Source organism: Pocillopora damicornis, chromosome 13 (assembly GCF_964200805.1).
Source record: "Pocillopora damicornis chromosome 13, jaPocDami1.2, whole genome shotgun sequence".
Lineage (NCBI taxonomy): Eukaryota > Metazoa > Cnidaria > Anthozoa > Scleractinia > Pocilloporidae > Pocillopora > Pocillopora damicornis.
Window position 1 is genome coordinate 12,669,896 of NC_142682.1, and position 24,912 is coordinate 12,694,807.

General features: G+C 40.2%; 2 protein-coding genes across 3 annotated transcripts in view; one reads left to right on the top strand and one right to left on the bottom strand.

Annotated features, from left to right (window-relative positions):
- LOC113675091 (uncharacterized) overlaps positions 1–24,912 on the top strand; it is a 35,054-nt gene that overhangs the window by 7,349 nt on the left and 2,793 nt on the right. The window contains exons 5-28 of one of the 2 annotated variants that reach the window (XM_089191945.1): positions 2,962–3,038; positions 3,738–4,494; positions 10,028–14,227; positions 14,552–14,601; positions 14,989–15,070; positions 15,214–15,295; positions 16,074–16,416; positions 16,961–17,083; positions 17,326–17,513; positions 17,981–18,109; positions 18,469–18,540; positions 18,887–19,049; positions 19,477–19,641; positions 19,809–19,988; positions 20,331–20,484; positions 20,637–20,764; positions 21,367–21,486; positions 21,964–22,042; positions 22,734–22,833; positions 22,944–22,971; positions 23,385–23,465; positions 23,723–23,832; positions 24,071–24,146; positions 24,491–24,673. In XM_089191945.1, the coding sequence (XP_089048071.1) occupies positions 2,962–3,038; positions 3,738–4,494; positions 10,028–14,227; positions 14,552–14,601; positions 14,989–15,070; positions 15,214–15,295; positions 16,074–16,416; positions 16,961–17,083; positions 17,326–17,513; positions 17,981–18,109; positions 18,469–18,540; positions 18,887–19,049; positions 19,477–19,641; positions 19,809–19,988; positions 20,331–20,484; positions 20,637–20,764; positions 21,367–21,486; positions 21,964–22,042; positions 22,734–22,833; positions 22,944–22,971; positions 23,385–23,465; positions 23,723–23,832; positions 24,071–24,146; positions 24,491–24,673 (7,670 nt within the window). Of the gene's footprint in view, positions 1–2,961; positions 3,039–3,737; positions 4,495–10,027; positions 14,228–14,551; positions 14,602–14,988; positions 15,071–15,213; positions 15,296–16,073; positions 16,417–16,960; positions 17,084–17,325; positions 17,514–17,980; positions 18,110–18,468; positions 18,541–18,886; positions 19,050–19,476; positions 19,642–19,808; positions 19,989–20,330; positions 20,485–20,636; positions 20,765–21,366; positions 21,487–21,963; positions 22,043–22,733; positions 22,834–22,943; positions 22,972–23,384; positions 23,466–23,722; positions 23,833–24,070; positions 24,147–24,490; positions 24,675–24,912 lie in introns of those variants that run through there. The other variant, XM_089191946.1, reaches the window with a different exon arrangement.
- Positions 4,937–8,933, bottom strand: LOC113675090 (chymotrypsinogen B). The gene is made up of 4 exons (XM_027191622.2): positions 8,705–8,933; positions 6,527–6,568; positions 5,864–6,280; positions 4,937–5,417 (listed from the first exon to the last, which is right to left on the bottom strand). Exons 1-4 carry the CDS (start codon positions 8,799–8,801, stop codon positions 5,062–5,064), a joined length of 912 nt encoding a protein of 303 aa, XP_027047423.2. The 5' UTR covers positions 8,802–8,933; the 3' UTR covers positions 4,937–5,061.

Below are 24,912 nucleotides of genomic sequence, written 5' to 3' on the forward strand. Positions count from 1 at the left end.
AGTATAGTTAATTAGATGTGGAGGTGTAAACAGTTTATGGCGCACGGGGTCGGGGTCGGGGCCGGGGCTGAAGGCAGGGAAGATAACACGGGTGAGGTGTATGAAATATCAGCCTAGATCCTTTCGAACTCCGCTAATTTGCTCACGAGTAACGGTTCATGAATACTTTAAATGATTCTGTTTTATTTAATGTATCCTTTTCCACTTCGTGAAGTCCGTGACTCAATCATCTCGATGAACTCAAATGAATTATACATATACATGGCCGAGAGACCCTTTATGAAATTTTAAATTGTTAAAAGAGTAAGAAGTGAATTTTTAAAGATATTGCTATCATCTCTATCTTGGAGATAAACTCAAAAAAAGATAACTTCCCAACTCGACCGGATATTTCCAAACAGCTGATGTTCAAAAGAGCTACGGAGTGAGATTTGTTGTCAAAACTGGACGCTGTATGAAAAGATCTTTACATGAAAAAAAAACCTTTGAATTTATAATGTTGAGATAGGAAAACCAAAAAGGTTATTGTAAACTAAAATGGAATAAGAATGAAAAACAACGGAGAAAAATCTTAACGGATTACAAATGACAAACTCGAAATAATTAATCTAAATCCCCGTAAATGCATCAACGGTTAAGCAGGTGGAAGTTGCTCATAACGGTTAGAGAATAACGGGGAGATCACCTGTAACGCAGTTGGGGATCCAGGATTGAATGAAAAGCACGCGGAAAAAAAAAAAAAAAAAAAAAAAAAAGGTCAAAGCATTGATCTAAATTGTTGACTTAGTAACTTGACATATGTAGGCTTAATACTGTGTGAAATGGAAAGAAAAGGAAATTGAATCCAAGTATATACCCATTCATCTCATTACCGCCTTTTGTTTCTTTTAACTTTACTGCAAAGAATTTATAAACTCCTTGCAGTCAGGTCAACATTAATTTTCGTACTGTGAACGAGAGTGAGCGATTGGCTATCACCATAAGAGTGAGGAATAAATTTGACTATGCGAGGAGTAACACAATTAAATCTTAGGAAAGTACAGTAAAAGCGCTTTAACCCCACCCCTCGGCTGTTCCACGCGGAGACCCGTAGGAAAATCTGAAAATCTCCATGTCTACGTTAACGAGAAAAAGAGAATTATTGGCTCCCATCACGCACAATACAATGTATCTGTAATTGTTTGAGTTTTTTTTAAGTTCAATTATACACCTGCCACAAGATGAACCGAGTTATCTTTACTTCTATCTTCACTTGTGACTGCTTAATTTTTTCTTCTAGTTCGGGTGAATTATTTATCATTCGCAGCCATTGTTATGGATTAAAAACCGTTCAAATAAATTACTTTGAAAATTTGTTCCTAAAATTTCCAACTTTTCACACCAATTTGATGACATGGAAAATAATTTTTTACAGTGTCTTGGTTGTCCTATGTTTTTATACTTTTGAGATCTCAGTCTCACAGGGAAGAGAAAAGGAGAACGTAAGCCTCTTTGATTATAAAAGACTGCGGCACGGGTATTATATGTTGGCGTCAAAACATCGCCTAAGTTTTGAATAGATAAGTTTTAACAAGCGGCATGCATCAAAGAAATATGCTGTGGCATTAAGGAGAGGAGATCTCTCTCGATCACTGTACTTGGGTTGTCTTCGTTACTGTTAATAGTCCGAAAATCGGCGATGCAACAAGGCATTTTGTTTTGTTCTTCCTTCACTTGTTTCTCGTTATTTTTAACTCCAAGAACCACGAACTGGTTTAAAGCATAAACTAATTTAAAGCGGCAGTGCTTTCCACATTGCATGATGGCATGCCGTGCGCCTCATGACCCAGAAAATTGGTTGCGCAATTGTTCTTCCACGGTCTGCCCTTTCAGCTTTTCACTCTCAAGATATAAATATTATATTTATCCACACTATTTCGCACACATTTTTTTAGAATTTTACCTCTTGGAATTTGGAGTTGGATTTAGTGATATTGCCCTTCTTATCTCCTGGAAAATTTGAAGAATTTGAAACGACAGATTCCTTTTTCCCTGGAATCAATCGATTCAAGTTTTTGATATCTCACGCTTGCATCCTTAAATTGTACTCGAAGATTGATTGTAATTGCCGTTAGCTGTTTAGCTCAAGTAAGAACTCTTCAGAATGAAGTAATTGCTAGCTCTCGTTTGGGTCTAGGGTAGAAGTACAAACACGCGTCTAGATTTAGGGTTTTTTCTAACGTTACATTATCTTGTTTTTAGTTTCGTGTTTGACACAATTGCGATAAAGGCATTCCTCCATAACGCTCGAGTGTGGTAATGGAATATTAAGTGTTATTTTATTCAAAGAACTTAGAAATTGTGAGTGCCATTCGTTTCCCGCCAACAATTGCTTCAGGCGTGGTTCAGTTGTCGTGGCTTGTGTGGGTGGATGATCTGATTGGTCGAAGGAAACCTAAAATTGTCTTACTTGTGTAATGTAGCCTGAGGCGTTGTCTTGTTTTATTAATCAGCAAAGCTTGAGTTCCAGATTAACTTTCTTTCAGTAAACAATTATCACTCCAATTGCAACAAGTAAAGCATTCGCCTCAAAGTTGGAAAATGCTCTTTGAGTGTATTTCTGATCTAAAGTAAACTGCTCTCAACCTATGGGGTTTGACAGAACCAAACCGCCGTAAAGGATTTTGAGAAGGCCACGTTTCGAGTCTTTGTTTGAAGGAAGTGCTAAGAAAGCCATCTTTTCAAAATTTTCTGAACCGGCTCAGGGCTTTTATCATTTTCCAGTTGATAAAGAACTGAAGCAGTGCCTTAATTGGTTTGGTATTAGTTTTCTAGTCAGCAAACCAACTTGCCACATGCTGCGACACGCAATTTCACCATTTCACGAGACAAGCGAGTATTGCAACGTGGACCTGTAAAGAAAGCTTTCTCTGACACTGCCTTGTCTTCATATTCTATCGTATTCTTGTTTTCATTTTACAGACCCGTCTGATGGCCAAGTAGACGGTGAGAACACCGATGGAAAGGTGATGGGAGGAGAAGGGCAAATACCACCTAAGGTACGCAAAACTCTATCAGAAAAAGATATTAATTAACTTTGCAAATATCTCAGCGAAGCATTTGTTACCCATGTGATCTTCAATGTTATGAAAAAAGAGTAAAGAAACGAAGCGCTGAGAATGAAACATGACACTCGAACGGTTTAAATGGAAGAATCTTGTTCCTCGCCATACTCCCATTTTTCTAATTTACTCCATACTCAATCGCTAAAATTCAAACTGCGCAGTAGACGGTGATTTCATTAATTCCTGTTTCTTAACATGGCTTTGTTGCTTGTGCGGCGATATTCGAACGAAATTTTCCTGGTATTGATAAGATCATGCGAGAATGATTTTTGGGGAAACAGTACAATGAAAGTGACACGGAGATATTTCATCAGAAACAGTGCGGAGAGTCAAAGCTAATCTAAGTGATTAAAAAGAAGCGTGGTATGTACGTGAAGTAGCCAGGGCCCTTTAAATGTTAGGCATGAAATATCTAGGGCATAGTTTAAGCGGTTGATTTAAAAGGTTGTGTGATTACCCTCCTTGCCGAAAGGAAAAAGTGTAATTTATAGGCTAATAAAACAACCAAGCACGTACTCCTTATACCCAGTCTCTCAGTGGAAGGTGGTTCGGAGCCCTGCCACTGGAAAATACATAAATGAGAACCAAGACCTGACGAGTTGTCATTTACCACAACACTGCATTATATTTCAGCGCATTGCCCGTGTCCTGTTCTCAGGATGTTTAGCGGATCAGTCATTAGAAGCCATGGAACTCTCTCTGGACAAAGCTAAAGTGGACGATAAGTCTTTGGTGCCATTAAGGATTACGGGTTCAACGTTACGAACAACTCCAAGAATGAAGACAGCCGATAGCTCACTCGCGGAAGAGGAATTTGTTATGGAGTATTCTTGTCACGACGAGTCAAAACGCAGTGATATAACTCTTTCAGAACGATTTTCAGGGGTATCTAAAGTTACGTTGTCTGCTAAAGGGCCCCCTAGCCCAATTGATGCAGATGTTGCTATTAGAATGACGTACTTTTCTCCACCATCTGCTAAACCAAGCTTAATACATTCACCCCATCCCAACAGTTTTCTTTCACCTAAAAGTCAGAGTCCTTTCCAAGTACTAGCCCAGTCCACCCCAAAGCAGTCATTTAAAGGCGATCTCCCCAAAGTTATAAACACGTCCAGGACGAATGATAAGAGCGTAACTGAGAACCATGACACGAACCTTCCCCTTGATACAAACATGCACAATTATTTGCCCGACCAATTGTGTGACATGAATGAAAAGAAAGTCTACTCTGCATCAGGCGATAAAATTGACGCTGAGGAACTAGATCATGAACTTGAGGATACGGATGTTTCGTTCGGTTCACCATCGAGATCGTTTGAACTGGCCATGGCGCGTGAGGCGGACAAGCTGTGTTCTGGGGCAGAGAAAGATTCACGCACCTCCGGACTAGGTATGACACGTTTGATTGCTTTCAATAATATCAGAATAACGTCTTTTTTTTCAGGTTTGGCTCTATTAGGTTGATACTGTTACACGTATTGTTTCCACTCATGTAACGTTATGTGACCATAAGGATTAACTCTTCTAATTTGGCCCAGGTAAATACCTCCCTCCCCCTCCCTGGACTTGAACTCGAAACTGTGCTAACTGCTAAGTGCCGCAACGCGTTAACTACTGGGTAGGTGCATCTCCCTGCACGAGCTGAAAGCCCCAGTGCATCAGACAGAAAGAGAGACCCTTTTTCGTCACTGACAGGTTACTTGTTAATTTTTTCTGGTCAATTTAAGTTTTCCCTCCCCTATCTGTCCTTGTTTTAACACTGAGGAGCTGCTTTGTTTACGATGACTTGTCTCAATGATACTTCAGCTGAAGAAGAGAACGGATGTCCTCAGTTGGCTGGTACATCACTTTATTCTTTCCAAACTTTTAATAATTCGAAACTATCCTTTAAATGCGTAACAGTTTTAACTTATCAGAAACTACATGGTAAGCAATGTGTTTGAAGAACGTAATCGATTTACTCGCTGAGCTGGTCCTCGATCCATTTTCGAAACACGCTCACTCGAGCAAAAACGGTAAAGTGAGCCTTTGAAGTACATGTGGTGTCCCCCCAGCTCACAATACCTTGCTGCACCCACCGCCCAGCGGAGTTTTGGCAGACGAAGGGCCCTCCGCTGTCACCGAAGCAACCACTGATCTTGGTTTTACCCGCATCTCCTGCACAAATCATGGCGGAAGTTACAGCACTCTCCCCTGGTCTGCTAACAGGTGACGCCATATGCTTGGCTTGGCAGACGCGGTTGGACACCACGGGCATGGCGGCTTGTTGGAGTTTAATAGCAGCAGAGTCTGGATGAGTCATCTGTCCCCAGCCTATAATGAAGGATACCCTGACATGTTAACATCTGCCTTTGTCAAAAAATACGATCTAAACAGTTGAACCTATCGAAGAAATTTTCGCTGGTTGTTTGCTTTTTCTAATTAGGGGTGTCAGTGAACACCTGTCACAACCTTCTCCTCAATGGAAACTTTATCAAGAGAAATTTGTGGAGCAATAAATATCGTAAAAAAACAATGTGCTGCAAGTGTTGGAGAAAACTCCGCTTGGTTCCATTATTTTTCTTTGAATAAAATCTTGGTTGAACTTTGACATTTCGCAGCATTCCTAACGCGGAAGGTTTCCCGTCATTTTTTACTGTCAAATCAAGCTTTGCTTGGGAGCAGACTAACTAGAGTCTTTTAATAAAATGGTAATTTAAAAAGTAGCGCTTACGGGTGCTCTCAATTGATATTCACAAATAATTTTGATCCATTTTTACCTGAGATGTAACATTTTGTTCCAATGGGCACCACTTCGAACTCATCCGGTAAACATACTGTGTTCACAAAGGATGTCCTTGTAGCTGATCGCGTCAACTGCAGCAAGGCTATATCGTTGTTAACGGCAACTGGTGAATTGTATTTGGGATGAACTACAACTTTTTTCACGGGGAACTCCTGCTCAGTTCCTTCAGGTTTCTCTCTGTGGAGGTCACCTAGCGTTACGCTGTACACGCTAGGATCTTCTTTTGAGATGCAATGTGCAGCTGTCATAACCCATGATGGAGTAATGAGCGAGCCGCCACATGTGAAGGTGCCTTCGGTTAGAAGCTTCGCTTGCCAGGGCCATTCGCCATAGGAAGCATCCGTGCCAGCAACTACCCGGCTTCCTCCTACCGTGGACTTACCACACGTGGCTGTCACATGCGTATCACGTTTACGGAGAAAGATAAAATGTTAAGAACTATTTGAATCTCGATAAGGCAAAGAAAAAATGTCTCGTGTTCTCAACAATTAAAGTCAGGGTGTACTATTTGAAAAATGCAAGCAGATGAAATTGCGATTTTGCGAGATTGCAATTTTACAAAGTTTTATCGCTAATTTGCAAGATTTGAAGAACAAAAAGATTTACTAACAAATTTGATATTTGTTAGGGTACTTACGTAAATTGATGAAATCCACTCCAACCTTCTTTAGTTCATCATCTTTGATTTAAAAAATATGGATAAGGAAATTGAAGTAAACGTATGCAAATATTCAAAACTGTTGTGGCAAATTAATTCATCGGCTATTTTAGTGGATTTCCATAGAGCCGATCATGACTTGAAAAAGTTGGGCTTGGTTTGGTTGCCTAAAGCTTGATACTGGATGACCCCTTAAAATGAAACGAGTGATGAAACAGTTTGACTTTAGCAGCCTTTCCAAGTTCTTGGTAAGTCAGGGGGAAGCGAAGGAAAGACGGGAAAGAAGAGTGGAACTTGAGAAAAATAAAATTCCCAATTCCCCTCAGCCCCGCGCCATTCTTGGCGAAACGGAAGAAAATCAAACTAGCTGAAAAAGTAAGTTATTTTTCAGTTGAGGTCACTCCGGTCGTTCTTGAGTGCAGCCCTTGCCTTCAGCCTCTTGAACTTGAGCAGAGCTTTTTCCCATACTGACCTCCCACCCGGTAAATAACGGATATTTACTTTAAGAACTTCACTTTTTAAAAATTGATTTGAAATTCAGGTTTCCTTTAAAATCCGTACCTCTCGCTGTTTTCTCATTTTTTCTTTTTCTTCTTTTTGTAACGTTATCATTTGTGAACATCGCTGCTCGCACAATGTCAAGTTGGCTATGTGTTTGTTGGATACATATTCAATCTTTGATGCTCTCGAAGGCACAAGCATTGTAATCGAGAATAATTCGAGTTACTTCGTTCTTAAAGCTGCAACCCAAACATTTCTACCGGTATAGCTCTTTATTTCCTACTTCAGTTAGTAATACTGAAAGGCAGAGTTTCGTGTCTTTCATTTGAAGAAGAGCAGCTTCAAAATAATACTTTTCCTTGACTATGGACAAAGTTTAGCGTAGCCGGCAGAGTTCCAAAATGACATATTCAAGACGAAATAGAATCTACAGAGCGAAAAACTGCCAAACAATTACCCTTTGTCGACATTGGCTCGATTTGAAAATTCTTTAATGTCACAATTACGCTTTGAAAATGAGATGTATCGATGCATTTGTATTAACCTCTGGTCAGTTCTATTTTATTTGTAAGAAAAAGATGGTATCACAAATGGCTTTTTTAAAGCAGAAGCTTTCAGTGAACTCTTTTACGCTTAAAAGTTGACCATTCATCCCTTTTTATATCGGTGCATTTTTTTTTTGAAAGTTATAACGTGGTAAATCAACAGGTGCATAAGGCGCCAATCACCACAGCACGCCTCGAGCTACACTCTGATGTTGTCTATTACTAGTAGTCACTTGAAAAACCAAGACATTTGAAATGCAAATTTCTGCTGGATTCGAAATCTAATATATATGTCGATGAACTGAAAGTTTTTATTGTTTTATTATTCAAAGGAAAATAATTTTCATCATCACTCACAGCTTTCTTTTCTCCTTCTTTCAGTGTTTTCTCTTGTAATAGAAAATTCATCCACTGAGCAAACAGTTTTTCATTTAAAATAAGGGCATTTGTTCCCGTACCTATAAAGCTATGATCAGTTTTTTTAAATTGATTGTTTAACGTCCATGACGTGATGAATATTCTTCACGCGGAAGGCAATTTCTTGAATTTATCAAACGAGGAGAAAAAACAAGTATTGTATTTGGTGGAGAGATTTCTCTCTTATTTCAAAACTAGCCTCACTGTTGTCGAATTTGCTCAAAATACTGGAAGTAACTTTTGAACTTAAAACAGTTCTGCTCACATTACCGTTTATAATATAAATATTCTCAAGCTATTTATGAGGCAGATGTAAAAATGCGACTCAAAAATATAGTGCTTGGTAAAGAAACTGCATGGGAAATTTCCGTGAAACGGTAATGGCTTAGATGAAACCCGTTTTAATGAAAAAGGAAAAAAAAAATTCCGTAAATCGATGTTGACAAATTTGATATCAAAGATAAACGGACCATTGAGTTTCATGGCGTTGTAGTCTCTGCGATGATGATGTGAACTCTTAAGATCGGTAATTTAAAAGAAGGCAGTCGATGGACCGCGAATTTGCTCTTTGTGCTTTTTTTTTTTAACCGAAAAAGAAAAAGAAATGTATTTCCAGCGTTATCTATGAGCCTTTGTGTCTTGAACGCGGTTTTGCTAAGCAGCAAATAAAGCTTTTAAAATACCCCGCCCTTACCTTCGCCTGGCAAAAGCCTTAAACGTCGAGATTCAGCACAAAATGTTGAAAACAGCACTACAGCAAGTAACAAGCATACGGACGCTAGATGAGTCATGACTATGATGATAAATACGCCGATCACCCGAAAAAACTTATCTCTGCGTGGTTTACACTCCAGCGACGGCGAACATCTGTTTCCGCTTGCAGGCTTTATGATTAGGTGTATTTTATGTGTTATTAATGTAAATATCCTGCATGGCGACGGTAGACAGTTTTCTCTGTAAACGTCTTTATGCCTAATTGGTTGAACTTAAGCTGAGAGGTTTAAAAAAAACATTGAAATGTGAGTCAACTTGTAAAAACAATTAGATCAGCTCTGTTTTTTTTTATATTTTCTATGCTTCTCTTATTTATTCTCTTTTTTTGGTTTTGGTTTTTATCTTTTTTGGTGCACTCTTTTTTGGAGAAAACATTGACATAGATTAAAAATTATTTAAGGTTATTCGGTTATTCATATCTACGAAGCTCATATGATGTCAAACAAAACTGTCTAAAGCAGACCATAAGAAGTGGTCATGAGTAGTGCGTCTTACCAAGCTCACTAGAGGCTTGGTATAGACCTTTCGAGCTCCATCTCTGTTAACTATCCTCCTTCCTCAGTAGTATTTTTTCTTTACCCTTCGTCTACTCCGGAAACCTGTTACGTAAAAGTCTCCTTTTTATAATTTGTAATTTTCAACGACTCAACCAACACTAAGAAAATATTTCGACCTAATTCCCTTGAACTTGTAAAATTTCTTGGGCAGCACCAGGTCATAACGTCCTTTTCTGTCACTTCTTTACGTTTTTATTACACACAATACTATTGTAATGCATTATTGTGAGGCATGGCAAATGGACATGGCAAATCTTAAAAACGCAGACTTTGAAATGTAAACCAAGGTACACGACTTAAAGTGTTACTCCTGCCAGCAAGACGTCGAAGCCCTTTTATTTCTTGGGTTTGACGTAAAAGACAGAAACGAGGCTGCCAGTTTCTGACTCTAAATATATCAGTTGATACACTTTCTTCTGAGTAATTACCTTGGGAAGGCTTCAGTTTTCTTCGCACTTGCTCCTTTTGAATTATAGCTAACCCCTTCCCGCCTTCCTTCGGCAACTTCAACGCCTCAATCACCGCCCCATAGATGGGGTTAGTCTAGTGTGCGTAAGGAACATAGTTAAAGGGAAAAAAAATATCATTTTTATACCGTTGATTCCCAAAAATTGTTCGCCACCTCTTAGTTTATAAATTGAACCGAATTAAACAGTTTTTTTCATAGTGGCTACTTGTTCTTATAGGTTCATCATTGTCCGTGAGTTTAAACCCTCAGTCACAGAACACCGACGATGAATTGATTAATAGCACTGTCTCCCAGCCAACCAATTACATCCAAGAGACTGCTCAAATCCCAAGAAATGGAAACACATTGCAAAATCTGGGTGAAAACAATATCACCATATCTGGTGAGACTACCGGTGGATCATTGCATGGTCATGGTAACTACTTAAGAAAAAGGTCATTCTGCAAAGTACCCGGAATTCGTCGCTCAGCTCGAACAAAACGATTCTCTTATCCCTCAGCGAGTCAAGTTGCTGAACTTCACATAAAAAAGAGTGCTAGAAGATCTGTTACAAATGATGATTTTTCACTACCTGCCAAAGAGGAAAATCCTAGGATTAAAGAAGCAAAAGGTTCAGTGAACTGTGAAACGCATGGAGATATAGCCTCTTATACCACCCTCAACAGCTGTGATGGTAATATTGAACTGCCTCTTTCGGAAAAACTTAAGTTTGAGGAAATGAGTGCGTTTTGCAAAGGTGATAACGCTTTGAAATCATCTCCCACCGTGAATAGCAAGGAAAAAGACGATGTCCTTTATGACATGGATGCCCTCACTCAATTTCCAATGGAATCCATTTGTTCTCCTCCACCGGGGGCGTCGAGAGCGCATCTAGAAAAAGAGGACGTGACAGAAAGCGTGAAGACAGGAAAGCTTGTTTGTTGTGATGGCAACAATGAGCCCTTATTGTGGCCTACAGAGAAGGCAGAATTAGAGCCTGTTAATGGGAACACAAGAAAGATTTCGGATGCATCACAAAGTAGTGCTGTAGCCCCGCTTGATGAGCACAAGTACCCATCGATGGCGGACGAGATGTTTGGAGAGGATAACCAAATCTGGGAAAATAATTCCATCAAGGCAGGGAAATTTAAAATAACCGCGTTGCACGGACCTCAGATCAGCGAGTTTTCACCTATACAAACCGACAATTGTCAATATTTCGGAAGATTTTCTCCCGAAACGAAAGATGTTTACGTTACGAGCGAGTATGACAATGTTACGTCCGTCACGAATGGAACTATTTCATGCTTTGAAGGTTTCAAAACAGCGAGTGGAAAACACGTGTCGGTATCCTCCGAAGCTTTGGAGAAAGCGAAAGCTACCATTAAAGAGATTGACGAATTGTTAGGTTTGTGTGAGGGTGATGATAAGCAAGTAAAACGACATTTACAGCCTGAGATTAGTATGTCATGTAACGCAACACAAAATAATGGCGTCACCTCTTGCTTAAAGGATATAAGCTTGCCGCAGAGAGTTGGTGAGACTATCGCAAGCGACGAAAACCTTTCTGGTTTTGAGATAGTACAATCGTCTGTGCCGCCTGGATTTTGTGGGTTTTCGACTGCTAGCGGCGACCAAATTCATATATCTCGATCTGCAATGCAGAAAGCAAGGAAAACCCTAAGTGGAGTTGACATCGATATGAAAGATATTGTATATGACGAGGGAATTAAAAAGTCAAAGAAGGAGCAATATTTCCCTATGGAAAGAGGGGAAGGAGCTCCAGTGAACCAGCTCGCTCCAGCTGATAACATCGATTACGATTTTGGTAATAAAGAGGAAATTCCTCTTTTAAAGAAAGCAAAAAGTGATGAACCTCGTCTCCAAGAAAAGTGTTGCACTGAACCTCACAGGATTGCCTCGTTCTCTAGTTCTGTGACTGAAGCACCTGTCAATGGGAATGATGATCCTGATTTTGCTTCAGCCGCGTTCTTACTGATTGAGGAAAAACGTGAAAATGTGCTTCTGAAGGACCACTCAAAGAAGAATTTTTCTACAATACGTGCTGGTGAAACAGAAAATAAGGACCTAACTTTGCAGAGTCCCGCGTACGTCGTGGGTGATTCTGTAAATAAGCATTTTGAAAATGTTAATGATTCGTTACTTGAAGACTTGTTGAATGACTTCAAGCGCAAAAGACGAGACTCCTTGATCGCTATCAGCTGGGAGAGCGACAAAGTGGAGGAGCGTGAACTTAACACGAAAAGTGCAGTCAACAACTCTTGTGATGTGAGACATAAGCATTGTAATGAAAAATACTCCTTAGAGTGCAATGGAAATGTTTTAAAAGAAATTCTCCCTGAATTTGCAATTGATAAGTCTATCTCTGTCTCGAAGGAAACCACTGAACTCTGCACAAAGATGCAAAGCGGGGAACGCATTGCCCCTCCAACTGCCTTTTCTGGTTTCCAAACTGCCAGTGGCCAGCTGGTGAAACTATCTGCGGAGTCAATGGAGAGAGGAGCGGTCATAATGCAGCAGATTGATAATTCCCTTCAGCAAAACAGGGAGGCCACTGCACCACCACATGCCTCTTCTGGTCTCCAAACTGCAAGTGGCCAGCTGATGAAACTATCTGCGGAGTCAACGGAGAAAGGTGCGGCCATAATACAGCAGATTAATAATTCCCTTCAGCAAAACAGGGACACTACTGCACCAGCAAATTCCTTTTCTGGTTTTCAAACTGCTAGTGGCCATAAAGTGAAACTATCTGAGGAGTCAATGAAGAAAGGGGCGGCCATAGTGCACCAGATTGACGAATCCATTCAGCAAAACAGAGAGATTACTACACCACCAAATGCCTTTTCTGGTTTCCAAACTGCCAGTGGCCATAAAGTGAAACTATCTGAGGATTCAATTGAGAAAGGGACGGCCATAGCGCACCAGAGTGACAATTCCATTCAGCAAAACAGTGAGACCACTGCACCACCAAATGCCTTTTCTGGTTTCAAAACTGCAAGTGGGCAGCGAGTGAAAATATCTGCGGAGTCAATGGAGAAAGGAGCGGCCATATTACAGCAGATTGATAATTCTATTCAGGGCAACAGGGAGACCACTGCACAACCAAATGCCTTTTCTGGTTTCCAAACTGCCCGTGGGCAGCGAGTGAAAATATCTGCGGAGTCAATGGAGAAAGGAGCGGCCATAATACAGCAGATTGATAATTCTATTCAGGGCAACAGGGAGACCACTGTACCACCAAATGCGTTTTCTGGTTTCCAAACTGCTAGTGGGCAGCGAGTTGAAATATCTGCGGAGTCAATGGAGAAAGGCGCGGCCATATTACAGCAGATTGATAATTCTGTTCAGGGCAACAGAGAGACTACTGCACCACCAAATGCGTTTTCTGCTTTTCAAACTGCTAGTGGCCATAAAGTGAAACTATCTGAGGAGTCAATGGAGAAAGGGGCAGCCATAATGCAGCAGATTGACAATTCCATTAAGCATAACAGGGACACCATTGCACCTCCAAACGCCTTTTCTGGTTTCCATACTGCTAGTGGACAGCAAGTGAATATATCTGCGGAGTCACTGAAGAAAGGAGCGGCAATAATGCAGCAGATTGATAATTCTCTACAGCAAAACATGGAGACTACTGCACCTCCAAATGCCTTTTCTGGTTTTCAAACCGCCAGTGGCCAAAAAGTGAAGCTATCTAAGGAGTCAGTGGAAAAAGGGGCGGCCATAATGCAGCAGATAGACGATTCCTTTCATCGAAACAAGGAGACCACTGCACCGTCAACTGGCTTTTCTGATTTCCAAACTGCCGGTGGCCAGAAAGTAAAACTATCTGTGGAGTCGATGAAGAAAGGAACGGTTGTAATGCAAGAGATTGACAATTTTATTCACAGAGACAAAGAGAAGGTTGATCAACCTCTTCCGAGAAACATAGACGGCAGTGAGTCCACAAATTGTTTTTCTGAATGCAGCGCAAACGTATCCAGTGCTTCAGGTTTTTCTGGTTTTCAAACCGCAAATGGTAAAACGGTACAGATCTCGGAATCAGCACTCGCAAAGGCAAAAGACACTATAGCTAGCATTGAGAATGATGTTATAAAATCTAGGACAGGAACAGAGGGAGTATTAAATGACTCCTCATTTAAAGGAATGGACAAATGGAAACTGCTTAATCAAGATACAGATTGTGCAATCAGCGACGGTCACCTTGTACCTGCGATGTTTCTTGGAAGTTCCACGCCTTCACGTGACGGACGCTGCTCAAATGAACAAGATGATGCGGTGTCCCGTGAGATTCTCGAAAGTTCTGAAGCCCTTCTGGCGTATGAATCTTCTCTGGATGTCTCAGAATACGACAAGGTTACTATTGCATGGGACTCATTGAGAACAAGTCCAGTTTCAATGACAGGAAGTGCTAAAGGTAAACGAATTTGTGGCTTGTTACAAACCTCATGTTCTATTTTCCTTCGACACGACACGAAGTTCTGTTATCAATTAGTCAAAACTATAACAAAAATTGAGATAGAAAATAGACGTCTGTTAAACGTTTTCATAAAAAAAAAAACGACAACAGTTAACTCGGTCCTATTAGTGCTCAAATCGGGCTGGTGATAACCAATCACTTTAGAGATTTTTTTTACTTTTGATTAGGAAAAATATAGGATCTCTGAACGATAATTGTTGGAAAATGAGGTGGGACCGGATGAAAATTATTCAACTGCTCTCCTATTTTTGCTATACACAGGGTTGTCTTCTGATTCTAAGGAAGACTTTCAAAGACGCCACTCAACACTAGTAAGTGATGTTATTCGGTTGTTTCTCCACTACACGCATGAGTACATGTCTTCAGACAGCTATGTACGTAGAAAATATGAGCGATATCGTGCTCGATCTTTGTTTAGAAGGACATATAACGATGCCTTATTAAGCTTAGAGACGCTTTTTGAGTAAAAAGTGATTTTGTTCGTTTCATATGTTCTGTTTTTGTTCATTTAATCAGAGTTCATTCATTTCTTGAGGAGCAAACGATCAGCACAGGAAAAGTTCCAAACAGTTGGCTTTCCATGCTTATGTTAATGTATTTCGGCGATTTAAGCTTGTATTCTTTTAATCTATCTATGAAAATTACTGAAGTGCGAACCTTTTTGTATTTTTCACTTTTTTTTCTTTACACTATAACAGCAAAGGTGTGGCGAAGACGTGGTAAACAGAAATCATAAAGAAACTCGGAGTGGATTGAAACCTTGTTCAACAACACCATCAGGTATTTTCTTGACTTTGGTTAAAACCCTTCAGGCATACCTATTCTTACAACCTGTTATGTTAGCGCATTTCTTTGGCTGTTCTCAATTCTCTTTTTCTCTCTGTGGTTAACTGTTTTCCCTTTTCAATTTCTATTTTGGTCAGGTGTTTTCCATGATCGGAGGGTACACCTTCATGCTCCTTTGCGGGCGCGTCTGGCCACAGTCGAAAACACGTTTACACCAAGGTATAAAGGATATAACTGTTTCAATAAGAAAAACGCGGAAGGTACAGGAGACTGTGCCTGAGTGAACAATTGAATTTCGTATAACGAAAACCATAGTAATCATATAGGCCAATCAGAAGACAGGAAAATATCTGCGGATGAGAACTCGAAGTAGAAACAAGCACACGATGAACACCGGTGACTTGTTTGTGATTAGTGTTAGTTTTGCATATGACTTGTTGTCATATGGTGAGAATTTTCTCGACCAGTTACCAAGCATACTGAAGCAAAACAGATGCAATCCTTTCGACACTTATTTGAAAATTGCTTCACTTAGGAACTCGTACTGCACAATTCTGAGGGCAATCGTGCTAGCACTTTCAAGTCAGCTTCGTTCTATGCACTTGGCTAAAATGAATTTCTCTTGATCATTTCCTGAATTGTACTTCACTCCTCTACAACAACTGGATATCGAATTAGGACTTTGTAATATTTCTTGATTGGTGGAGCAATTGCATGCGTCATTTTGTGGCTTGGTCATGATATAGCACCTCTATATCCTCTCTTCAACGCATACTTGCCGAACCACCCCATTAAGGGAGGGTCGCAACAACTCCGTGTTGTCAAAGCTAAGTTAAGCGCCAATGTTTTGAAACACCAGCTTTTCGCGATATGAATGAGCCATTGTTCGCTAAAGATTTACCCGTGTCATTTCTCCCACTGGAACGTTTTTGCGTGAAGTTGCATGTTTACCGGGTGTAGTAACCTTGATATTATTACTTGCTCCTGTATTTTTCAGAGGATCAGACAGCACTCGCTCGTTGAACCCGTTGCGAGCCACAACTCCTGGCTGCTTTAAAACCAAACATATTCCTCCACCAAGAACTAGCACCCCTTTAAATTCCAACGTAATGCATCGTACGTCTGCCCCTCGTCCACTTTTTATTACGCCTTACAGAAACCGAGAAGTGTCAACGGTTGTCTCTCCCCTTGCCCGTTGTAGCAGCTCTTCTTTTCCAGTGAGTGAGTCTCCAAAGCCCCACATAACGGATTTGATGGAACCAAGCTCAAAGAAAGCAAAACTTTCATCACTAAATTGTTCATCTGTGATTAAATGTGGTCAGCCTGAGACTTCATCTAAGGTTAGTCTGATACAAATTGTTGTAGGTCAAGCACTGGTGAGGTCAGATGGTGAGATCTCTGGTCAGGTGCTCGCGCAAGGAGCGCTTTTGTACAACAGTAGCCATCTTCACTATCATACGGCTACACCGGTTTTTTAATTATTGTTATGGATATTATGTTTTACATTATTATGATTATTTTTATCATTATTTATTTACTTTTGGAGGGAAGGAGTAATATCTTGTACTCAATTAAGAGGTCACTCTCTATTGTGGTCGTTGATAGGTGAACTTTGTGAGCGTAGCATTATTTACAACTAACCGGCGTGAGTGTTTAATTAAAGCTTGAATATTCTATTTATGCACAGGTTTCCATTGAGTTTTTGAAAAACTTTTATCGTATTACTTAGTGAGCTCTTGGCGTTGAATAAAGTCGCTAGACCTCCATTGTAATTGCCGTTTTTCTTAGTTTTTACTTTCAATGATCTTGAGTAGGTTTTCGGTAACCTCTTCACTAATTTATGATTTTTTAAGTAAATCTGATCGTAAGGTATCATTCTTTCAGAGCAAAGAGGGACTTAAACCGCGGCCTGGTTTCTTATCTGGACTGCGCCGCCACAATAAACGGATAAAGCTCAAGGATTATGTTGGGAGCAGCACACTTCCAGGGAGATACACTGCTGCAGAGGTGAGATTCCAACTATACCTCCACTGCTTTTGTTCATTAATGACAGAATGAAACAAGGAAAAAGAACATAAACAAGCTAAGAGAACTTACCAAAACATCATCTTTTTAAAACTGACCTAGGAATTATCGTCCTTCGAGACATGGATCGATTCGTATTATCCAAGACTCTTTTTACCTCAGACAAAGCGTGTACAATAACAAAGATTTGAGAAATCTCTTATCTCTTTGTTTTTCGACCTCAGTTGCTTCAGATCGGTGTGTTTCCAGAGGTGATTTCTGTTACCTCCACGAACGCAATATCATTTCGGTTCTGTGGGAGGAAGTACTTCAGTGAAACTGCTTTGTCCAACGGCGGAGGTGTTAGAACTGAGGATGGAGGTGTGATGCTTGTCGGGAGTGATCACTGCGTCGGTCTGGAAGAAATACAGAGGTATTTATATAAAAAAAAATAGTAAAATAAAATAACTTAAAAAAAAAAAAAAAAAAAGATTTGGTTTGTGACAAACATTCGGCCAATTTGATATTCCCTTCGCGCAACGCTTTTACAAATAACCAATCTACTCGGTAATGAGGCAGCTAGTGCTGCAAATCTACAAATACCTGTGGTGAAAGTACTGTCTTACAATTGGGTGTGTTCGAGTCCGGATAGAAAGGCGTGGGTTCGAGCCCTGGGCAAGTCAATGTGATATGCCACTGTGCTCGAAAGTTTACTCTTTTCACTCAGGAGTAGGAATGGGTACTATGAACGTCCAGGGAAACCTGACGAAATGCTAGGTGGTAAACGCAGCAACTAGCATCCTGTTCGTGGAGAGGAGCAATATTTCTAGACGCTTCATGTCACTGACAGAGGCTGGGGATAGACTCAGCTCAATTAAAATCGTATTTTTACTTCGTTAGTGCGTTCTTAACCACACCAGGCGTGGACAGTCAGCTGATTAGTGAGGAGTGGATTGCTAATCATTACAGATGGCTCGTCTGGAAACTTGCCGCAATAGAAGTTGCTTTTCCGCATCATTTTGCTGGCAGGCAAGCTTTTGTTTCGCTTGTAAATTACTCTTTTGACTCTAATGTGTACACGAGTCTCTTAAAAGTAAAAAGAATCCACAGTAACTATAACAACGTCGAGAGACACACGAGCTGCCACCAGTTAGTGTTTTATTGAAAATCGGTACAGTGATGCTTTCTCAACAAATTGAATTAATTATCCATTTCGTATGTACTTTGTAGAGTAAAATTGGAGTCTTATTTAAATACGGCTTACACACGATTATGTGCAGTATGTTTTTTTTTTCCGAGAAAGGTCGGTTTCGTAATTCTTCTCCTTCAAATTTCACTTTCCAATTTTGCTTCTCGACTCAATATGAGTGTTGTGTTTCTGTTCCCAGATGCTTAACACCAGATTGGCTTCTGTGTCAACTCAAGTACAGATATGACAGGGAAATCGATGGCAGTGAAAGGTAACGTGGAACCGACTCAGTCGGATTAAAATGGACCATTTGGCTGGCTACGCCAGCAAGTAAGATAAAATGAATCCTGTGTTCTGAATGGTTGTACGGAAAGAGCCTTTTTTGCCGGGTCGGTGTTACTCGCTTTGCCCTCGCAGAAAACGTAATCAAACAAACAAACAAACTCTTTCGCAATACTATTAAAAAATTAAATAAATAGAAAAAAATAATAATAATAAAAGGAAACAAAGACTAGATAAAAACTCACAACAATAACAACGACAAAACAACAAAACAACAAAGCAAAGCGTATACACTTCGATAATAAACTTTCTAATTGTTCATCTTGATTATACAGATCTGCACTGAAGAAAATCATGGAGCGCGATGATGTGTCTAGTCGCACAATGGTACTTTGTGTATCAAGCGTCACAGTAACGCAAGAGGACAAGGAGAAAAACGCATTAGAACAAAGTGAGGACCAAGGCGAAAAAGACGGCCAGAGCAGGATGAAAATGGAGGTTAGTCAGAGTGACGTTATTACAGTTTTATACAGCTTACCTCTTTTGTTTTCGATTATTTAAAAGGTAGAACTCATGTGAGTCTTTGATAGAAGTGACTAGGGGTTTTTGCTACTCCAGGATGGATCTAGGAATGCTTGCCGGGCTGGGGGAAGGAGGGGGGAGGGGGGGGGATGGATGGCTTCTAGACCATGACACACGCTGTGTATACTCTTCTCGCATCACTCTGCACTTCTTCAGGTCTCCGAGACAGTTTTCTGGCACCAGTTTGTGGGTTGATATGACTTACTAGTAAAATTTCTTTCTCAACAACATTACACAGCAACCACGGACCTTTCGATCTTGTAATCAGTGCGCTCTCCTTAAAGCCACCGTTTCTCCGTCTGTTTAGAGGCTGAATAACGTGTTTTTATAACTGTCATTTTAGAGTTGTGCTATCATTGAGGTTACTGATGATTGGTACAGCATACGAGCAATATTGGACAAACCGCTTACCAAGCTGCTACGTGATAAGAAGATTTTTGTGGGTCAAAAGTTGATTGTTTGTGGTGCTGAATTAGTTGGATCCGAACAGGCTGTCTCCCCTCTAGAGGTACATAGGTACACTGTAACGTGTTTCTTCTTGACTATGGACGCCCAAGATGAAAATGCTTGTCTTATAAGTGTAACTTAAATTTTCATACTTTTCATTTGCTTGCACAGGCTTATCATCCTCGCATTTCTTAGATCAAAACATTGATTGGCTCTGTTTTGTTGTAGGCTCCTTCAACGTTGATGTTACGGCTGCATGCTAACTCAACTCGGCGTGCACGATGGGATGTGAAACTCGGATTTCATCATCATATGCATGCGTTTCCGTTACTGCTTTCCTCTTTGTTTGGCGATGGTGGATTTACAGGATGTGTAGATATTATAGTTTTGAGACAATATCCTGTTCAGGTAATTGACACTTTCTTGACTAATAAGAATCTTAAAGGAGCTTACTACTTCACAGCTGCTACATCGTGAACGTGTGATCCTGCAGTTAAAATCGTCTCCATCATTAACTTTCCTTAATCATCGTGGTTCCTTCTTGAAATGGCTGTATGTATTTCCTTATACAATTTCCAATAAGTAAATGTACAGTGGGGTGCGCGCTTCCTTGGAAAAAAAAGTTTAAGTTTGTAATCCAGTCTTTAAGTTGTGTTTTTGGGCAAAACGCTTTAGTTTCACAGTGCCCTTCTTGCTGTAAGCGTGTTTCACCAGTTTATCTTACAGCTATTGCGATTTATTTTTTCGCAGTGGATGGAAAAGATGCCTGATGGAACCAACGTGTTCCGCAATTCTCGCCTCGAGGAGAGAGAGGCCAAAAAGTTTGAAGCAGATCGTCATCAACGAAGGGAAAAGTTGTTTCTCAAAATACAAGAAGAGTTTGAAAAGGAATGCCTGGAGCCAGGTGCGTGATCGTGATGATTATTGGAAAATCAGTTCTACTGGAAATAAATCTGTAGACCTGTCAGTAAAGAAATGCATAGAATAAAAAAAAAAGAGAGAAACAGAATAGAAAGAAAGTTTGCTGAAGGACTCTCGTTGCCTTTTTTATTGTAGAGAGAGAAAGGAGAAGATCAGCAAGATTTCGTCGCCGTTCGTTTTTACCACGTGATTTGAAAGACTTGCATGATGGCAAAGAGATTTACGAAGCTCTTACACAAGCCACGGACCCGGATGCAGTGAAAGTTAGTATTACTCTCGTTCGTTTGTATTACTAAAAGATACAATACTTGGTGTGTTTCTTTTAAATGTGCCATCGCTGGTGCCTATCATGGCAAAGGGCGCAACAAGACGATCACATGACCTTTGTCCACCAGTATAAGAAGAGAAAAAACAATCAAGAAATAACAGAATTGTTTATTCAGGGAGGAAGATGATAGCTTATGCTTTTTCCAGCTGATTGTCTAAAGGAAATTCGATACTTCGCTGCCTTTTTTGTTTCAATTAGGTCCGGATAGGTCTACAAAACTTGTCCCATCCTCTCAATCAATCCGATTTAAAACTAAAACCAATCGCGACTTGCGCATTTGCATCCAATTGGCCTTGTGTGATGATTTCTTTGTTACTTTTGTTGTCGTTTGTTTTTCCTTTGTGCCATTACTCTAGATTTAGTCTCACAAAACTCTGATGAGAGCCTTCAATGTTAAAATTTTTCCTTGATTTTGAGGATAACAATTAGTCCTGAACCTGATGAACCTGTTCACTTATCGTTCATCGAATTTTACAGCCGCTGGAGACAGCAATTAAAAGAGATTGTCTCTAACTGTCTGTCGTGATTTTTATCAAGGGGTGCCTCGATGAACGCCAAATGCGAGCTCTAGAGGAATACCAGCGTGTATCACAAGAGAAGAAATTCGCTGAATTACAGAGCAAGTTTGAACGCACTTGGAAGGAGCAGGAAGAGGAGGTAACTCATGCATTGTTTTGCTGCAACATCTTTACCTTTGTTCCTGGTGTTCTTTTCTCTTTTCCCGATGGTTTCGTGCCATTTGTTCATCATATCCTCTGGTATTCCTGCGGCTCAAAAGACCAATTCAACAAATTCCGGAATAAGCTGGCTACAACGAACGAAGATAAAATCCGGCGGTAATACCAGTGCTAATTGCCAGTGACATTCGTGCGTCCCTTCGTTCGTCGTTTGCTATGTGGGTCCATCAGCCGTCGTTGTCATCAATTTTTACCGGACATTATTTATATTGTAATTTATCTGAATGTGAAATGTAACCAGTTATTATAGACACGAATATAACATCTTGAAACACATATGGAAGCCATCCTCGCAGTTATGAACACTACTCAAGTAGTAGTGAAAATAAAGCCTGAAAAGAATTTTTTCTGTTGTTCTGTTGTTTGCACCAACAGTTTGTGTTATTTGTCTCCTCAGCACCAGCCCCAAAGAAATGTGGTGCCTCTGCTCAAAGTTCGGATTGCTGACTATTTGCTCAAAGGTCGGGAAAGGCAACGTAAGTGATATTTCTTTGAAGCAGGAGGGGTGGGAGAAAAGGTGAAAACACTACATGAGTGTTTCCTCTCAATGAGTCTCAAAATAAGCAAAAATTGATAGGAACAAACAAATCAACCAAGAAATAAATGAATGAATAAATAGATTAAAGATGGAACTTCAATTGTTCACGGCAAAACGTTTTAGTGTTCTACCGTTTTTGGTCTAAGGTCTATGCAGTTCTAGCGGACGATACTCCAATGATTTCCGTCGCCATTACCTGCATGGTTACTTAAACTCTCTCAAAACTGCACCCATTGCCGGGTATCAGTTAACCACCCACTGTATTCTCAGCATTCTCGAGGTGTATGTGGTATCCTTGCCTTACTCTCGTTCACGATCAGTCTTGACCAGTAGGATTTTCATCAATTTCGACGACCTTCCCAGTAAACAAGCTCCCGTTTGAGGTACGAATTGAAGCAAGCAAGGACTCTTTGGTCAATCCACGCTCACTTCCCGCGTAGGCCGCCACCCTTTCGCGTTCATCTCTCACTGTTATCTTTACCTAAGCGGGAACTAAATTGTAGGCGACGACGACCTACAAATAGGGGCTGTCAGACTTCCTAAAAATGAAATACCCTAACCTCATCCCGCTCTTACTTTCCTGAGGTCACAAGGGTATTCAAGTTTTTAATTCCATCTGACCATTACAGATGCTGTCTTGAGCATTTGGCGACCGAGCGAAGAAGTCATGCAGTTGTTGAGCGAGGGATCCAGGTTGAGAATTTATCATCTAACAGCATCAGGTGTCCGGTAATGCCATGTTCGTTTCGCGGTGAACATTTTCACCTTCTTAGTTCTGTTGTTGCTTTAATTTCGGTACTGATATTTCCGTACGGTTTTCTAATTCAACGCTTTTTCAGGTATCGGCAGGGTGTGAGTGAACTCCAGGTGAGAAGGAATCAACTCATTTGTCCAAGTACTTTCCAATACGTTTTTTCGTAATCTTTTTGTTGTTTTATCGTGTTTGAAGCCAACCAATGGACGCACGGTGTTACCTCTCCTCTAGTAAATTGTTTAACACCCCCCCCCCCCCTTCCTCCCTACATCGCCTATGAATCATCAGGAAAAAACCAAACAGGGTGATTCTGGATGCAAATTTTCTTGAATGACTGGGCTAGTTACCGTAAATAATATTATTTATACACGGTAGAACCAATCTCCCTGTCTGATGTTGTAATACTTTTCACCTTTTGCCCCTTGCTGTCTTTTTGGCCATGCTGGTGATTACAATTTTTCTTTTCTTGCTCTTTAAACCATTGCTTCTTATATTTACCCACAATCCTTATTCTTGCCTATCAAAGCTTTCTGCAACGAGGACAACTAGATATCAGGACCTATCAAGTGATCCCGAAGTCAAAAGCATGGTTTACGTTCCTCGACAGGTATGCATTCTACAATCGATTCGTAGTATTTTTATTCATTTATTAATTTATTTATCTAGTCATTTACTTATTTATTTTTTATTTGTTTGTCTCCGCTCGACGAGTATAGATTAACAGGAAGATTTGATCGTAAAAGTTTCAAGCAACCTAAGGCTGCCCTGCTTGCGTTGTTATTACTGTTCTTGAAATTTTGTGGTTTCTTCTTACAGTTTGTCATGATCACTGAACGAGTTTCATTTTATGTTTCTCTTCTCCAGGTCTGTTCATTTCATGGGTTACGCTTCAACTATTCGCAGTCGTCTTCGGAAGTTGATTTGGTTGGACTAGTGATCTTTTGCAGTCCTCTGTCGTCCTTCTCTAGTTCAAGGTAGTGTCGAAATATGTTTCAACTCTCGAAGTGATGAGCAGCTTTTGTATATAGATATTCGTCAACCTCTCCTGAGAAAGAAACGTCGTACTTTTTTCTGCCGATTATCGTGTAAAAGAAGACATGCAACACTGTTGAACACTGTTCTCAAACCTATTCCGTATCTCTGTGAGAATACGTTCTATTAGAACTCTATTGATTTTTATTAACAACTATTCATTGTATTATTTGCCACTAGTTCCAATGTACAGACTGTCTATTTATCTGACGAAGAGAGCAACATAGTAGCAATCAAGTTTTGGGAAGGACTAAAGGTTTTGATAAATTCTTGTTTTTTCGGTTTTGTTGCACTGGTTGGTGGTTTTTATATATATGTATGTATAGTTTTAACTTCACCCTCCAAGCTCTTTTTTTTCCTACCAAGTTTTTGAAGAGTTCTGTTCAAATTCCGAATGAAAACGTTTCTATATTGGCGGTGAACAACGCAGGAAATTCGAAACGTCTTTACATCCAATTCAGTTGCATGTAATCCTAACCTCTTGCAAATTGTTACTCACGTTTTCACACATATGTCGCAATAAGCAGTTGAAATGATTACAATCTCGACTAAAATTATCTGTTATCTCGATGTAATATTTGTCCTCTTTGATAAATGCAGGCGGTTGCTGTAGATGATCTTATCAAAGCTGGTAACTTCATATGTTGCAGTAACCTGACAGTCCGCCCAGACGACCGCGCCCAGTGCCCGTCATTAACCTTCTGGGAACTGTCAAACGTTTCCCTGAAGCCTCGTGAACCACACCTGCGGGCTGCCCTACATACCTTACAGCAAAGTATACAGGTAGGTGCATGCAAATGTGTAGAAACGCGGTAGTCCGGGAATAAGACACTTTAAGCCCGTTATGTAAACAAAGTGTAGTCGTTGTTTGACAAAACTGTGTTCCAAGCAATCTTCAGTTTAGCCGAATCCCTTATATGGACATTCATTTTTGTGAATAGTGTCAAGATGGCGGAAAGCTAATAGTGGAAGGACATTTATTTGATTAAATCGACCCTCTTATAGAGAATCCAAGAGGCCCA

Excerpts from the sequence above, each read along its gene's own strand:
- LOC113675090 (XM_027191622.2), bottom strand. The coding sequence starts at position 8,801 with ATGACTCATCTAGCGTCCGTATGCTTGTTACTTGCTGTAGTGCTGTTT. Across the intron at positions 6,569-8,704 it reads AAGGCTTTTGCCAGGCGAAG|ATGATGAACTAAAGAAGGTT; the intron begins GTAAGGGCGGGG and ends TTTAAATCAAAG. Across the intron at positions 6,281-6,526 it reads AGTGGATTTCATCAATTTAC|CCACGTGTGGTAAGTCCACG; the intron begins GTAAGTACCCTA and ends CGCATGTGACAG.